General features: G+C 48.0%; 1 protein-coding gene across 2 annotated transcripts; it reads right to left on the bottom strand.

Annotated features, from left to right (window-relative positions):
* Positions 1–1,924: 1,924 nt before the first annotated feature.
* Bbs1 (Bardet-Biedl syndrome 1) lies at positions 1,925–17,158 on the bottom strand. Of its 2 annotated transcripts, XM_020164854.2 has the most exons (17): positions 17,046–17,158; positions 16,558–16,634; positions 16,417–16,451; positions 15,387–15,659; positions 14,849–14,895; positions 14,685–14,723; positions 14,501–14,573; positions 12,701–12,832; positions 11,696–11,802; positions 9,172–9,292; positions 8,865–9,023; positions 7,985–8,054; positions 7,365–7,523; positions 6,756–6,889; positions 5,520–5,654; positions 4,824–4,910; positions 1,925–4,590 (listed from the first exon to the last, which is right to left on the bottom strand). In XM_020164854.2, the coding sequence occupies exons 1-17, from the start codon at positions 17,108–17,110 to the stop codon at positions 4,504–4,506; spliced, it is 1,800 nt and encodes a 599-aa protein (XP_020020443.2). In that variant the 5' UTR covers positions 17,111–17,158; the 3' UTR covers positions 1,925–4,503. The 2 variants fall into 2 exon arrangements, with proteins under 2 accessions (XP_020020443.2, XP_073905750.1); XM_074049649.1 differs by lacking the exon at positions 5,520–5,654.
* Between the last annotated feature and the right edge of the window lie 141 nt (positions 17,159–17,299).

The raw sequence follows: 17,299 nt of genomic DNA, 5'->3' as shown, positions 1-17,299 counted from the left end.
TATTTTATATATTAGCTTGCTTTCTGCTCAGATTTTAATTTCTTCTTTTTCCTTAAATATAGTGAAAATAAAAAAAGACAAAAAGTTTAAAAGAAAACTAAATATTGAAAAGATTTTATACTGTTTGGTAATTCTAGTATCTTAAGTCTTTGAGGGTCTGGTTTACTGGATCTTGTTTCTGCTGGTGGTAGCTTATGATGTCTTATGTTCTTTTCTTCTTTGGACCGCACTATGAACTTAGGGCCTCATGCTTGCTAGCCACATGCTCTACTACATGAACCATGTGCCAGTGCGTTTGCTTTGTTTTCTGGATAGGGGCTTGTGCTTCTGCCTGGGGCTGTGATCTTCCTACCATCACCTCCTGAGTAGCTGTACCACCACACCCAGCTTGTTTTTGAGATAGGGTCTCAGCTATTATTTTTTTGCCCAGACTGGACTCACTCTTCCTATCTTCACCTCCTAAGTAGCAAGGATTACAGGCATGTGCCATTGGACCAGGCTTATGTTATTAAAATTTGTTTTTACTGAATTCTTATTCCTTGGAATTTTATCAATGGGATTTTTGGAGTTTTTTTTTTTAAAGGCTGGATTAAATGTAAATTCCTCTAGAGAGGAATATGTTAGTTGCTTAATTACCAATCCTATGAATCCTATTTTTAGGGTTCTTTAGATGTTCAGTTAGGGGTTTTAGGACAATTCAGGTGTTGATGATGTTGATAAAGGCTGCAAACTATTATTCAGGGGCTGGCTTATGATTAAAACTTCTCAGAAGTAGGCTGGGGATGTAGCCTAATGGTAGAGTGCTTGCCTAGCATGCACGAACCTCTGGGTTCCATCCTCAGCACCAAACTCTTACGACATTTCCTGCTCCTTTCCATGAAGCTTGGAAACAGGCAATTTCCCTCACTGATTCTGGTGAGGTGGCGGGGGGGGGGGGGGTGGGGGGGGGATGTTTTTTCTTCTTTTTGGCAGTACTGGAGTTTGAACTTAGGGCCTACACCTGAGCCACTCCACCAGCCCTTTTTTGTGATGTTTTTTTCGAGATAGGGTCTTATGACTTATTTGCCCAGGCTGGCTTTGGACAGTGATCCTCCTGAGTAGCTAGGATTACAGGCGTGAGTCACTGGCATCTGGCATAATACATGTAATTTTTGTGGTACTGGGGTTTAAATTCAGGGCCTTGCATTTGCTAGGCAGGTACTGTACCACTTGAGCCACACCTCCAGCCTCATCTTTTATACTTTTTATCTCAGAAAGATAGGAAAAAGGCATCTTTGAAAAGATACCATAGTTAAGGACTAGAGAACAAAGAGCTGAGAATTAAAATCATAGAAAAAATTTAAACCTACAGGAAAGCTGGCAAAACTCTCAGAAAACAGGACAAAAAGACGATAGGAGAGCAAAGATCAGCATCAACCTCATCTTTCAGGAGTGCCCCATCTATCAGAGACTGGGTAACTGGAGTTCCAGAGAGAACAGAGAAAGTCTCGGGGAGAAATCAGCCAGGAAACAGCAGTGATCCCATTTCAGGTCCATTCCACAGTACTACAGATAATAAATAATGACATTCGGCACCTCTGAGAAAATGATCAGGAGTAGAAATGGCACAGAGAAGACACAGGAGCATTGTCTGCAGAAAAATGATTTCCATCTTTGAAATTTATGACCCATCCTAACTATCACGCGTGAACTGAAAAAAAGCAATGTTCAGACAAGCAGTGCCCTAAAAGTTTAATGACTTTTTTTTTTAAAGGGTAAACTGCACCTGCAGAGCAAATTCTCCTGGAAGTAGGGGATGAGGAAGTGTCCAGAAAAAGGAAAAACTGTCAGACTGGGTGGGGGAAGAATTAGTAAGTGGTATATTAGACAACTAAAGCAAATGAAAGAACAAGGCAATTCCTAACTCCATAAAAAATTAAAAATGTTCAAAAATAGTAATTTATTTATAGGCTAACTTTTGGCTTTACTGTGAATAACTTTCACATAGCAATATAAATATTAATCTAAACAGCGAATATTGATTTACTTAAACACTGGGAATGGGGAGAGACAGGTGCTGTTTCAAGAGAGTTAAAGCTAAGGCCGCATCTAGTACAATAGGGAGTCACCTATGAATGTCCAGGACTGATCAATCAAGCAAGAGTGATGCATACATGTTTTTAAAATAGCTCAAGGACGGGAAGGGACTGTTGCAGGGGAGCAGTCCTGGGGAATGAGAGGCCATTATAAACTAATTCCATATTATTCAGTACATGTGTGTTTCAAATAGTAAGAAAGTAGAAACCAACTCTTCATCTTCTTTTTTTTTTTTTTTTTAATGGGAATGGGGTTTGAGCTCAGGGCTTTGCACTCGAAAAGCAGGTATTCTACCACTTGAGCCACACCTCCAGTTCATTTTGTTCTGGTTATTTTGGAGATGGGGGTTATATGCACTATTTGCCTGGGCTGGCCTTAAGTCATGATCCTCCCAATCTCAGCCTTCCACCAGTGCCTAGCTCTCCTCATCCTACTGTACCCAATTTCCTGGAGCTCCCGCTACTGCATGCACTGGGTGCCCTGCACTGTTTTCTGCTTTGTATTCCTTTATGTTCGCTTGTCCATCAGGGGCCTTTCATGCATTTCTTAGTAATGACAATGCAGTCACTTTATATAAACTCATGGGAGGGGCTGGTATCAATCTCCTCTTTCATCGTCAATAGCTATGAAGAGAGTGCACATTGGTGTTTTTGTTCTGAGTTCGCACAGTTTACAGTGCATTACAGTTTCACTGGGGTGAAAGGGATAAGAAGGTCATCTGGCCCACTGCGCAATCCTGCCCTGTTACAGCCTGGTCCCCACCCGTACAACTATAGTGACAGAGGGCTCATCACCTTCTCTGCCGGCCCTTCCATCTCCAGTAAGTTCTGCAGGTTGCTGCTGTCTCTGAGCGACATTCCCTCCACCCCATGATCTTCCATGTCGTGGTTGTACTTCTGCTTGTTCCAGCGGAGCCTCATCTGGCTTGATAAAGAAACCCTTTGCCATCCTGGCCCAGGTGGTCCAGATCTGTGAATGACTTGGCTTGTGGGAAGGGGGATGGGCTCTCTTTGGTCCAGATTCCTTGCATCTTAATCTGGCCCTGGACATTTTGGGAGGGTCAGAGTAGGGTGTGTCCCCTTGTCCCTGTGACTTGGGCACCGAGGCTGTTCCTGGGCAGAGGTGACCAACTTGGGGCCCTTGTCTTGAGGGCAAAAGCTTGGGCAGGTACTGCTGACAAGCATCACATTTCTGGGCCAACTCCTCATGTCCTCCCAAAGGGCTGCCAAGCTCAGTGGGTGTTAGAGCTCAAAGTGCTTAGAAGCAATCTAGCCAAATACCTATTCTACGCGGGGGGAGGCTGAAGTCCAGGGGATCTGGTTACCTCCTGCAAGCCCAAGCTGTGTGCCAGACCTGGTCAGGCAGGGGAAGATGTAGGTCCTCAAGGAACAAAGATCCAGATTCCCAAGCGGTTCAGGGTGGCTGTGAAGAAGTCCGAGGTCTAGAGACCTTGGAGTCTAAACCCATGTCTTCACTCAGTCTTCAGCTCCGCTCCATGCCTCTTGTCAGTGCCTTTCTAGTGAATTCTGTCATACTCGGGCCACTGACCAGAGAACTTCCACCTACAGGACTTAGCTCCCAGGTGCAGAAGGGCACCCTGATGGGCACTTCCGGGAGTCTGCCTCCTGGTCACCTCTTCAGGCCCCAGAAATGCCTGTTCAGGTGCTACTGGCTCCCTTCTACTATCTAGCCTGGCTTTCTTCTCCAGGGATACTCTCTCTGGGAATAGGCATCCAGGTGTGGAGTGGCTGCTGCTATGTGCTATGTGGTCTTCTGCATGGACCCCCTCTCTGCCCTCTTGCACCACACTTCCTCTCTTGGCAACCTTTATGGGCTTCAGAGGCCTGAGGTGGTGGTGAGTCTAAGACTTGGAAAAATGTCCTGAGGGAGGCATCTCTTTCCTGGGCTGCGGGGTGGCAAAGCAGAGCCTCTGGCTCAACTGAGGAGGGGAAATTGGCTCAGTGCTTTACCTGCAACTTGAGCTGGCAGCAGCCCTGCCTCTGGAACCCCAGGGGATGACAGGGCCTTGATTTCCCAGCCAGGCGCTGGCATAAACCTGGCTTTGACCTGTAGCAGATAAGTGGCATACCTTAGGGAAGCAGAGAAGCTAGGCCTCTCTTCATCTCACCTTGACCATTCCAGAGCTGGTGAGGCTTCTAGAAGGAATTGGGGAGGGTGGTGGGCAGCAGGAGCTGTGGGACAGTGCCTAGGTGGTCCTGAGGAAGGAAGGGCTGAGCCTGGGCACTCACTTGAGATGGTGCTCAGGCCTAGTGGCCAGCAAGGGTTGGTTTTGAAGAGGAGCAGGAAGCTGGAGCCCCAGCACACTGTGTAGGGAGTAGCCTGGTGCAATAAGACCTTCCCAGCACAGTGGAAGTGGCTGGATCTGGCTGGCTCCATTCTTCAGGGGCTTGAAGACTGGCCCAGGGCTCAGGCAGCCACCAGCCCCTCGCTCACAGGCATGCTGATGTGGACGCTCAGCAGGGGTGCGCTGTGCCCTTCTCGTAGCACCAGCACCTAGGGAGGAGGTGCCGTGGTAGGGGCACAAACCTTTACTCCTCTCTACTCCCTGCCAAGGGAACTCTAATGACAGGGATACAGTGGCTAGGAGGCCTCAACTATGCCTCCTTATCCTGCATCCCCCTATCCTGCCCCCTATCCTGCATCCTCCAAGGCCTCGTCCAAGATCACTCTTACTGACCTCCCCAGAGTCCCACTTGCCTTCTGAGAAGTATCCATGGGCAACCTACCTTGATCATGTCTGAGATGCCCTTGCTACTGAGACTCTCCACAAAGGTCTCCAGAGGGTAGCTAAGCCCTGGCACCAGCAACGGGACCTAGGTTTGGGGACAAAGAGTTAGGAAAACTAGCCCTTAATCCCAGTTTGTGTTTGGCAGATTGCAAAGTCTGCGCTTCTGGCCGCCTAAGCTGCATCTCAGGACCTCTCTGGGTGGACAGGGATGATCACTGGATCCAGGGGGACACAATGTGTGTGAGGAAGTGAATGTCCCAGGACTTCTTGATGGCTACCAAGGCCAGAGCTTCCAGTCCAAAGTCTTAGCTTCTGCCTTTCCCAACGTGGGGTCAAGCCTGGACCCCAGCGGAAAACCAGGCCCTTTGCTCTGTGGCATATCTCTTTGGGGACAGAGAGAGGCCCACTTATGTACCAGGAATAGCTGGGAAGCAGGCTGGGTTCTTGGGGGCACCTCAGGCCTGAACGGCATTGGAGAGATGGGGTTAGGACTCAGGCTGTGCTATTTTCTAGCACCTTCTGTATGGCCTCTCAGGCTCGGAGAAGGCTGGTTTCTGGTTGGAAAGTCAGTTTATTGGCCACCTACTAACCATCACCCACTCTTACCTTTCAACCTGGCAGGGGCTTGTGGGCATCTAAGTAGGCCCCCTCCCTAACCTGCTACACTCCATGTCTAAGTGAGGGGCTTCTGTACCTTGAAGAAGGCCCGGGGCAGGGCATAGAGTGCCTCGTTGTATAAGAAGCAGACCAGCAGCCCCAGCATGGGGCGGGCTGTTGAGGTGTTCTGCAGGTGAAGTGTGAGTTTAAACGTGGGGCCCAGGCCCTGAACCTGTGGAGGGGCAAGTGGAGAAGGATCTTAGGACCCAGTGGCCTTGGGCACTGAATATGACCCTGCCTGCCTGCTTCCTTATCAGTGTCCTCAAGCTACCCCTCCAACTTTATCCATCTGCCTCAAAATGCACAGAAGCCCAAGGGCTGGAAGCATGGCTCAAATGGTAGGGTGCAAGGGCAAGGCCCTGAGTTCAAACCCCAGTACCACCACAAAAAAAATAAACAAACAAAAAAACCCAAGCCCAGAAACCCATGTCTACAAGGGTCAGCAGAGGCCCAGAGAGGGGAAAGGTACTGAAGGACACTCAGCAACTCAGAAGTAGAGCTGGCCTGGGGCTGGGGCCCTGACTCCTTGCTGTGTGCTCACTGCTGTCCCTGGGCTGCTCTACCTCCCTCTCTCATCTTGGTGGCCTCAATGATTTCATTTTCTCCCTCTTACTGAGTTGTCTGTAACCTCTTCCTCTTCTACATCTAAACTCTCTCTCTCTCTTTAGGAAAAGAGCAACTGGAACCCAGTGGCTCAGAAGACACATTCAGGACCCCACTGAAAGCTGGAGCCAGGGATCTTGAGGTCACTTGTAGTCACTTGTATCTGGGTGTGTGTGGGCTCTTCCTCCTCTCTCATGCCTGTGCTTATCCCAGGATGCCTGGAGTTGGGTCAGGGTGGCCCTTCCCTGTACCAGGCTGTCAGTCCTGATGCCTTGGGTTGCTCAAGGCTACTGAAGAGAACAGTTTTCTTCCCTGTACTATAGCCAGGAGGTACCCTCTGGGCTTTTGGGAAGAAATATCCCAAGGTGACTATTCTGTGTTCCACACCCAAAATCTGTGGGCTTATGTGAGGTACAGCATGGAACAGGGCTAGATAGCATCCTCTATGGCCAGCCTCAAAAAGAGGGCAGCATAGGAGGGCCAGCAGGTGAAAGCAGCTCTCCTAGGACGACATGGGACTCAGTTCCTGGGTCTGTGGGGAGGTAAGACAGAAGCATGGGGCTTAGTAAGGTTGGCATTTGTTCCAGGGACATACCTGTGTGGCAGGGGGTTCCCACCCACCACTGCTTTCTGCCTTTTGGCCCTGACACCCCCATACTTGGACACTCACCACAGCATGCAGTTTGAGCGGCTCCCGGTCTGTGGCTGACATGGGGCTCAGGCTGGACTCGAGAGCCTGCACGTACGCACGAGCAGCCCGGAGGCGCAGCAGATAGAGGTCTGTCTGGAAGGCCCGGTGCATGGCTGAGGAGGGGACACAAAGGTGAGGCTGGAGTGGGGAAGGGTATTCCTGCTCAGGCGCTGAGGGGAGCGTGGCCAGGAAGGTGTGCTGGGCAGGGCTTGCAGAGGCTGGGAATAAGACCAGAATGGGTAAGACCAGTGGCCCAGCCTTCTGACATACTGGATGCAATGGATCACACCTTACTTCTCCTTCCTAGTTCTTCACCACCTTGTTGCCCCCACCATCTCAGTTTCCTTCCCTGGCTTCCTTCTGTTCCAACCTCAAGGCTGGTGTTTTCCCCGAGTCTTGACTTTGGTTCTCTTTCCATTCTCCATCTTGTTCCCTGGAGAATCTAGGGTCTGCCCTGGCTCTGAACACCCCAAAGAGCAATAGCAGAAACCTTGCTATTCCTGCATCCACAGTGCTGGGCTCCAAATCCTGCTCAGGGCACCTAGTGACATTTACCCAGTTCCCGCTGCTTGGGAGTTCAAGTCTTACCAGTGCCAGCTTCCCGCTCTCTCAGGGTCTGATCCACATAGAGCCGAGTCTTTCTGGGCACGTCAAGTTTCGTGGCCTGAGCTGGCGGGGGGCCCACTTCACCTGTCCCCTCCACAAACACTGCTGTTCGCTTCAGGATCTTGATGATCAAGCCACCACCTGGAAGACAGACAGATGAAAACAGATTTTCTTCTCCAGGTCCTCATTCCCATTCTTTCTTCCAAAACAATCAACCTCATCTAGAACCATTTCTGTACATGTCTGCTTTTATGACAAGACTCAGTTTCTGGAAGGAGCAACAGTCTCCTAGCCTTAATGAACTAATTCATTTAGCAGCTATTTTATGGAGTGCTGTGATGTTACTAGCATTGTGGCAGATGATGGGAATACTGGCATAAACCAGACAGACACTGGCCAGCCCAGAGCCTGGCCCCTGGGAAGAGAAATTCAAACTGCTGATGCACTGTGACAGTGACCCAGCCCCAGAGAGGCTGTGTCTGCAGGCCTAGCTTTTCGCCTGGGTTCACCCATGTTTCAGCTCCACCTCCTCCTCTCCCCAGAATCTGGCTTGTCCCCTTTACTCCAACACCAACACCCTTGCCAGGTCTGAGTCCCTTCACCTTTAGTAGTCATGATGAGGGTGTCGTCCTCTCGCCCGTATCGGCCAAAGCAAAGGCTAGTCACCATATCCTACAAGGGGACAACAGCGTTTAATTGGGGAACTATCTTGGAGAGGAAAGCAAGATGGGGGTAGAAGGGAGACCCCAGTTACAGTGTGAGATGTGAGAGGCTGAGGGCGATGCTGCTTTGGAAGTAAGTTACTATACTTCCCATCTCCCCTCCGACCTCACTGCTATGTCAAAGTTCCAGACTGAACACCACTGGTCCTCTCTTTTGTGGTAAATTCATAATCAGTACCCATCTAGTCTTTCTCTTCAATCTGGCCTTTGCATTGCTACCTTTCTGCCTTTCAAAAACAAATCTCCAATGGATTTTGCTGTCTATGTCAGGATATTTGCGACCTGCCACCTAAGACTCCAATCTACCTTATCTACGCCCCCCCATTTTTTTTTTCCAGTGCTGGGGTTTGAACTCAGGGTGTCATGCTTGCTAGGGAGGTGCTCTACCACTTGGGTCATGCTCCCAGCCATTTTGCTTCAGTTATTTTTCAGATAGTCTTCAAGATTTCTTCCGGGGTCAGCTTTAGGCTGTGATATTCCTACCTACAACCTCCTCTTAGCTGGGAGTACAGGCATGAACCAGCACACCCAGTTTATTAATTGAGACGGGATCTTGCTAACTTTTTGTCCAAGATGGCCTCAAACTGTGATCCTCCTGAGCTCCACCTCCCAAGTAGCTGGTTAGACACACGCCACCGTATCTAGCCTCGACAAATGTTTTGAGATGCATCACTGTGAAGTCAGGAGAGGCAGTGAAGAAGCTCCAGAGTGGGACTGGGGCGAGGAGGAGCCAGAAGCAGAAACCAGAGGTAAGGCTTACCGGGGTATGGATGACATTGAGCAGGGCCTTGTCGCGATAAATGTGGACCTCTCCATTGGCCAGTCCAGCCATGACAGCCTGCAGACCCCGGGAGTGCTGTTCCAGGAGATTCATGGTCAGGATGGCTGCAGGTAACTGCACTGTCCAAAGCTTCTTACCCTGGCAGGGAAAAGCTAGTGTCTGCAGGGGACTCAGGGCTTTCAGTGAAAAGAAGGGGGGCGGGAATTGTGAGGTATTCGGAAGGGTTCTCTGCCAGGGGGTCTGGGCAGACAGACGTGGAGGGGCTGAGGCCTGCTGGAGACCATACCTTGTAAGTGAAGCCCTGCAGGCTTTGTTGGGTACTACCCACCACCAGGATCTTGTGTACCCGGACAAGCCCCACGGGCTGGGCGCTCAACTCGATGCAGTACTTGGGGCGCTTGGAGTCTCTGTGAAATAAAGAAACACTGCTCCATCCCAGAGAAACTTTTTCTTTCACTGCCCTGGTGATCCTCTTCCTTCTAAGCCCCACAGACTACTAGGTGGTGAAGAACCCTGGCTACTGGGCAAAGGACCCTGGGATTGTGTTTACCTCCACCACTTAGTAGATATGTGACCTGGGAACACATCAAGTTTTTTTTCTAAGCCTGTCGCCTCCTGCAACAGTCACTATGGTGACTTGTATAGTAGCCTGGCATTGGACACTTTTCAGTGAGCTTACCTTAGACTAGTCTAGCCAGTGCTAGTGGACTTGGACCATTTACTGATTTATCAGAAAGAGATGAAGAGTCTGCATGGTGTAAACACAGTTTTCAGTTTCTGGGCCTCTCAGTCTTAGTTTCTTTATCCAGAAAGTGGGGGTAATTTTTGCCTTCCAACCACATGCTATGACCACCCTTCTTCAGGCCAACACCATGGCCCATCTGATGACTATGAGAGCCCCCATTGGCCTCTAGGCCTCCTTCCAATCACTCTCCACCCACCATTGTCTTTTTCTTTGGCAGTACTGTGGTCTGAACTCAGGGCCTCACATTGGGCAGGTGTTCTACCACTTGAAGCAGTGTCTTTTTTTTTTTTTTTGGAGATGGGATTTTGCTATTGTTGCCTAGGTTGCTGGGCTCAAGTGATCCCCCACCTTAGCTTCCTAAGTAGCTGGGACTACAGAGACCTGTGCCACCACACATGGCCAGAGTAGTTTTTTTTTTTTTTAAATGCAAATGGATCACATCATTCTTCTGATTAAAACCCCATAATGGTATTCCACTGAATTTCAGATAAAATTCAAAATCTCTGCCACATCCTACCAGGTCCTGCACAAGGTAACCTTGGTCTCCATATTTTCTCTTCCCACCATCCTCCTTGCCCACCAAGATCGAGTTGTACATGCGCAAGTCTTTTTTTTTTTTTTGAAATGGGGTCTTTCTCTGTTGTCCGGGCCAATCTTGAACTCCTGGGCTTAAGTGATCCTCCCTCCTCAGCCTCCCAAGTGCTGAGCCTACAGATGGGTGCCACCACATCCAGCTTTCCTCCCACCTTTTTTCTTTATGCACTACTGGGGCTTAAACTCAGGGCCTTCAACCTTGAGCCATTCCACCAGCCCTTTATGTGATGGGTATTTTCAAGATAGGGTCTCATGAACTATTTGCCCAGGCTGGCTCCAAACCATGATCCTCCTGATCTCTGCCTCCTGAGTAGCTAGGATTACAGGTGTGAGCCACTGCTGCCTGGCTCCTCCCACTTTTTGAACAACTGGCTCCTTCTTCATCTTCAAGCCACTTCTACAGACAGGTGTTCCTGATTACCCTTACCATGTTGTAGTTTCCCCACTGTGCCTGTATTTTTCCTCCACAGCATTCATCCAATTTGCAATGTCTTGGTTTGTTAACTTTATTTTTATTTATTTATTTTTTTATTATTCATATGTGCATACAAGGCTTGGGTCATTTCTCCCTCCTGCCCTCATTTGTTAACTTTAATGTCTTCTTTCACCATGAATGCAGGGACCATATGTATAATACTTTGTTCATCAATATGTCCCCAATACCCTGTACAATGTTTAAGACATAGTAAGTGTTCAATAAATTCCTTGAGTTAAAAAAATGTATGTATGGAGGGCCAGGCATCAGTGGCTCACACCTGTAATCCTAGCTACTCAGGAGGCAGAGATCAGGGGGATCGAGGTTCGAAGCCAGAATGGGCAAATGGTTTGTGAGAGCCTGTCTTGAAAAAAACCCATCACAAAAAGGGCTGGTGTAGTGGCTCAAGGTGAAGACCCTAAGTTCAAACCCCAGTACCACACACACACAAAAAAGTATGGACTATCAAACTAATGCATAAGTATCACATCACTATAAAATGATATAACAAATGCAGGAGACTATTTCTTCCAACTTCTGACTGCACTGTTCATAAATTAAAGCTACCCTGCCAGGCTCTGGCTTTGCCTCACAAGCCTCACAAGCCTCTGGATATCCCCTCTACACTCACAGACTCGGCCTCCTTTATAAATTTTTTTTTTTTTTTTTTTTTTTTTTTTTTTTTTTGGTGCTGGGGTTTGAACTCAGGGCCTATACCTTGGGCCACTCCACCAGCCCTTTTTAGTAATATTTTTTTCAGATAGGGTATTGTGAACTATTTGCCCAGGGTGGCTTCAAACCGGGATCCTCTTTATCTCTGCCTCCTGAGTAGCTAGGATTATAGGAATGAGCCACTGGTGCCCAGCATCTTTATACAATTCTGAACTTTTTTCATCCCCAAAGTCCAGCTCCAAATTCTCCTGCTCATCTTGCAAGTCTCTGAAACCACAGTTTTCTGAAGTGTTCCTCTAGCCCAGAACCCACATCTGTGGCTACCTTCTTAGGATGTAGACACTCCCATTGCGGCAGGCAGCTGCAAGCCGGAACTCCACATCAAACTGGCCTGAAACCTCCAGGAAGACAGGGACACCAGGAAGGCTCATCTGCAAAGAAGAGGCTCAAACACCCTGATCTCTCAGAGCCACAGTCCCTCCCTGGCATGAGGTAAGTCCTGTGAATTAGTTTCTTGTCTCAAGTCTCAATCTCCCCATTCATTCTCTGTTGCTCAAATTCTGGAGGGACATTCAACGCTGTGTAGCAAAGCCTTTTAGTCTGTATCCTTTGCCTAAATTGCTACCTGGAGAACTACATGGTTAGGAAGTATTTAGACAAGCATGCAAAGACATTGGGCAAGGAAGACCACTGCAACGGACAGTACAAAACTGAAAACAATTTAAATGTATACAAGGGCAGAGTAAATACATTTCTATATGGTACTTTTATGTAATGGACATGTGTGACCTTTTAAAAGGCTGATGTAGTTTAATAGACATGGGAGGACACTGATGACACACTGTGATGTGAAATGATAAAGTTACATGATCCTATACTATGATCCTGGATTTTTTTTTTTTTTGCTTCACCTTGAGCCACTCTGTCAGACCTTTTTGTGATGGGTATTTTCGAGATAGGGTCTCGCACGTAAACTATTTGCCCAGGCTGGCTTCGAACCACAATCCTCCTGATCTCTGCCTCCTGAGTTGCCAGGATTACAGGCATGAGCCACCGGCGCCTGGTTGATCCCATTTTTATAAGGATATTAATATAAACTTACAGAATTTGTATGAAATTACATAACCATTTACATATGGACATGTCTAGAAGGATACATGCCAAAACTTTAACAGATCTCCATAGGTGGTGGGTGAGATTTTTCTTTATGCTCATCTACAGTTTCTGATTTTTCTACAGTGAATGCATACTACTTAGAACTAACTGAGGTCACAGGGAGAGAATGCAGCCTGGGTCTTAGAAATGCCCAGGGCCATACCTGACACTGACCTTGGTTAAAATGGTGAAGGCCTCAGGGTCAAGGACTAGGATCTCCTTGTTCTCAGTGCCCAGGACCAGGCAGGACACAGCATCATCATCAGCCAGGTTCTTCTTCAAGGTGGTCATGGTGGTGATGACTGTCTGCAGAATGACTCCAGGAGTCACTCAAGGAACTCCCACCATTCTCCCCCACCCCCTGATGCCTCAGGAGGGAAGAAAGAGGGCAAAGGAGGAGGAGGAAGCATCAGAAATGGATAGCGTATTTACGTGCAAAGGTGTTTACTGCAACAAGTGTAACTTCCTAGCAAATGAGCCTTTCTAAATCATTTATGAACCATTCTTATGACAAAAAATAATGTAGCCATTAAAAACATACACAGAGCTGGTGGAGTGGCTCAAGTGGTAGAGCCATCCTAGAAAGTGTGAGACCCTGGGTTCAAACCCCAGTCACACACATACACATTTTAAAGCAAGACTCAATGTTTCTAATGGAAGAGAAAAATTAGGTAAAATGTTAGTATAAAAATCCAGTTTAGAAAATACATGAACATACAAAAATGCTAGAGGGCTAACCCCTCAAACACAAACACTGGTTATGTCTGGACAATGAGATAGTGGTGCTTTTCTGGAATTTCTACAGTGGTCACATGCTCTTTTTGTAATTAAACTAGACATCAAACCACAGAAAAGTGATGCTCCTTTTTAAAGGAATTTCTGTTATGGAAATTAGCAGAACCAAAATGTTCTTCTCTGAGTGAATTAGTTGCTCATTGTGTGATCATCATTAAGACTGAAAAAGAGGCAGGGCACCAGTGGCTCATGCCTGTAATCCTAGCTGCTCAGGAGGCAGAGATCAGGATTGTGGTTCAAGGCCAGCCCAGGCAAATAGTTCTTGAGACCCTATCTCAAAAATACTGAACACAAAAAAGAGCTGGTAGAGTGGCTCAAGTGGTAGAGCACCTGCCTAGCAAGCATGAGGCCCTGAGTTCAAATCTTAGTACTACAAAAAAAAAAAAAGAGGAATCATTTCCAGTGAGTAGTGGAAAGTAAAAGGTCACAGAAATGTGGACAGACATTAGTGGTTCCCAGGCATATAACCATGACACATGCCAAGAAAGATTATCCCTTTCTCTCCAAATGAATAATTAATTCACTTTTATGGCTTGAAAAGTACTCAAAGATGGTGACAACTGCGGACCCATCTATTGGTCAGCAACAATGAGAACTGGTCTAGTGCATGCCAACAGCCACCATTCCAACACCACTAGGTCAGGAAGCACCAGAGCTCATCAATGAAGCCACAAAGATTAAAACTGAGGAGAACATGGGGGGATAAAAGGAGACACTTCTCGTGGAACCATTTACATCCAGGTGAATGGTTCCACACACACTGTGAGTGAAATCATGAACGATCAATGGACCACTAAAAATGAAGTTCTCAAAATATAATGTTATATACTCAAAGGAGGCAGTATATAAAAGCCTATTTGTGAAGGAAATGAACCAAAATGGTGAGAGTGGATATCTCTGGATAGTAAAATTAAAGTTTTTTATATTTCACTTTATTTTCTAAATTCTTTGTAATAAAAATGTATTTTTACTCTCAAAGTAAAACTTATATGCAAGTTACATAACGTTACATATTTATGTGTTCAAAGCTGTCACTGTTAACTGTTTTGTGGTGTGGCTAGAGGGGAAACTGCAAGGTAACGTTGGTCAGGTTTGGTTGTAGAACTTATCAACATGTCACATAGTCTTTAAAAAACATGCACACATTTTTACAGAGCAATAAAAAGAGAATGGCAATACCTGCCGCTTGATGGACTTGGACTTGTGCTGGTTCACAAACGCCTCCATTTCACTTAGGTCCAGCTGCAGAAACCTGGACACACAGAGACCTGGCATCTGCATTGTCCGGCCTAGCTGTCCTTGGGGCCTGTCCACAGCCACCCCCTTCCCACCTCCACCCCCCATACTTCCACAGTACCCTTACCTGAGTGACTGTACAGACAAAGGCACCTCTGCCTTCTCCCTGCAAGGAGAGCAGCCAGCATGGCAGGTTTAGTGGAGGAACAGAAAGGGTCCCTGGGTGTCAGACTGAAAGCTTTGGGATGAAGCAGTGGGGGAGGAAAATGGAGGGAGAAGGTGAGTGCTCACCTGATCCCCTCCAGCATCTCCTTCAGGGTTAAGGGGTCTATCTGGTCCTGTGACAGCACAGAAAGAAGAGCCTGTGAGGTACAGTACCTGTGCCTTCAGAAAGTACCAGGCTTCACATGGTTCCTCTTCCTTTCCACTTCCCTCCTAAGCCCCAAGCCCTTGATTTGATTTGAATCCAGCTCAGGGCAAGAGCCATGCACATCGCCCTCTTTTATCGATGCCCTCCCAAAGGCCCCTGGCTCTTGCTGCTTCTAGTCTCCTAGCTTCTTTGGTTTTTCCCTCCTCACAGGTGGGCAGGGGTGTGGCTAGCGCAGATGGTTTCTCTGAGTTCCTCTCTCCAAAGGGCTTGGCCCAGTGACTCCATGGGAGCCACTGCTGAGCACAGTACCTCACCCAGAAGGGCCACCACTGTTGCTGCCAGAGATGGGTTATGGCTCACTTCCTACCACTGGCTCACCTGAGAGTCTACTCTTCTTGCTGGGAGCTGGCCCTCCTCACCCAATGAGCTGCCATCTTTGCCATCCCCTATGCTGCTTACCTCTTTGGCTTGATTCCAAAGGTCTTGTTCCACAGGGTTTGGAGGCAACTGGGGCAGGCTGAACTTGAAGTAGGGTCTAAGATTCTTATACACATAGACACAAGGGCCTGAAGCGAGCGCTAGAGCTGGAGTTCGGGGCTCATGCTGCTCCATAATGAAGGTGGCAGCAGCAGCTGGCAGTGCAGGCAGTGGGCTTTCTGTCAGCACTGTTGGTCCTTTGAGTACCTTCAGACGGGGCTGCCGTTCACCCGGGCCAAGGTCTCCCACCACCAGCTGCAGGGAGAAGATGGCTCATTTAGTCTAAGGGACTAAGAGCCTCTACTTAGGCTTAAGCTTTGTGCTGGTGTTGGGCCTTAAATGCCTCCAACATGATAGGCGAGTATTCTACCATAGAGCTATACATTTCTTTGTTCACATTTTTATCTTTGTATTAAAATTTAATCTTACAATGGAAAATTTCCAATCATAACCAAAGGTAATATCTATTCATGAACTATTTGCCCAGGCTGGCTTCAAACCTCGATCCTCCTGATCTCTGCTTCCTGAGTACCCTACGATCACAGGCGTAAACCATGGGTGCCTGGCTCTGTGCCCTCTTTTTTTTTTTTTTTTTAATTTTATATCATGGTTTTTACACTTACATGTGTATACATTGTTTGGGCCACTTCCCCGCCCCAGCTTGATAAACACAACTCTCTCACTTCCCTCAGTTTATTTTCCCTCCAGGTTCGAATGCCCACCCTCAACAAAGGAATCTGCCCATTAAGCAAGGAATTGTGTCAATGTCTAAATCAGGAGGCTTCCTCTTGGTAAAATCCCAGTACATTTTGTTCTGCTTTACTTGCTGCAAGCTGTATTATGAAATTAATAGGTTCTCTTCTCTTTCTAAGCAAAAATAAAATTTAAGACTGAATATGCTTTTTCAGTACATGCTAATTCCAGATTGTGTTGAGCCTCTTTGGGGCTAGGGGAAAATCTCACTTCTGGCTACACTTCCCACACCCCAACTCTATGCTGGGTGATTGCTTACCTTGTACTCCCCGTCCCCGTGCAAATCTGCCAGCGCTGGAAAACACAAAAAGGCCATAAATCAGACTCTAAGAATTCTAGACCCTTCACCATGTGACTTTTTCCGACCTCCCCATCCTCTTCGATGGGGCACGAGACTCACCCAGGCAGGCTGAAAACGTGTGGATGTCGGCCACGGGGTCGTAGTGCGCGTCCAGCCATTTCGAATTGGCCTCATTGCTGGAAGGGGGGGAGGGGAAGCGAGCGGGGTAATGAGTTCCGCGGGAGGGGAAGCATATTTTGAGGGAGCTGCTTCTGAGACTGAGGAGTGCAGGGGGCTCTGAACGGAGAGTATGGAACGTCTGGGTTCAAGTCCAGGCTCTCAAACTCCTTGGACGTCGGTTTCCCTATCTGATTTTTTTTCTTTTTCTTTTTTGTTTTTTGGCGGCACTGGGGGTTGAACTCGGGGCGTCACGCTTGCTAGGCAGGCGCTCTACGGCTTGAGCCATTCCGCAAGCCCCCCCATCTGATGTTTAAGAGCCTTTCGGGAACTTCTAGCGCTGCCTGAGAGCTGTATGAGCCCTCATCCCAGACATCTAGCACCCTCTTTAGATTTGTGGGAAAGGAAGCGACGAGGACCCCAGCCTTCACCTCTGAGCTACGCAGCTGTCGGAATCCAAGGAAGCAGCAGCAGCCATCTTCGCAGGCGTCACCATAGCAACCTGCCCCGCCCACGCCGCCGCGCAGCACTCAACCGTGCCCGGGGAACCAGGAAGCGCGTGTACAAAGGTTCCGGAGTGAGGCTTTCTGGGCCAGGGCCTACAAGACACATGCCAGGTGCGGCCCGCTGAGGCACAGTCCCTCGTCCCAGTTTATTTTGATTTGTGTGTCCTGGGCCCTACAAC

This window comes from Castor canadensis, chromosome 1 (assembly GCF_047511655.1).
Source record: "Castor canadensis chromosome 1, mCasCan1.hap1v2, whole genome shotgun sequence".
In the NCBI taxonomy this organism is placed as follows: domain Eukaryota; kingdom Metazoa; phylum Chordata; class Mammalia; order Rodentia; family Castoridae; genus Castor; species Castor canadensis.
This window is presented reverse-complemented; position numbering and strand designations above follow the sequence as displayed.

Coding starts and splice junctions, on each gene's coding strand:
- Bbs1 (XM_020164854.2), bottom strand. CDS start 17,110: ATGGTGACGCCTGCGAAGATGGCTGCTGCTGCTTCCTTGGATTCCGAC. Junction 15,660..16,416: donor ACGGGGACGGGGAGTACAAG/GTAAGCAATCAC, acceptor TTCTCCCTGCAG/CTGGTGGTGGGAGACCTTGG. Junction 5,655..6,755: donor CGCTCAAACTGCATGCTGTG/GTGAGTGTCCAA, acceptor GCCCCTCCACAG/GTTCAGGGCCTGGGCCCCAC.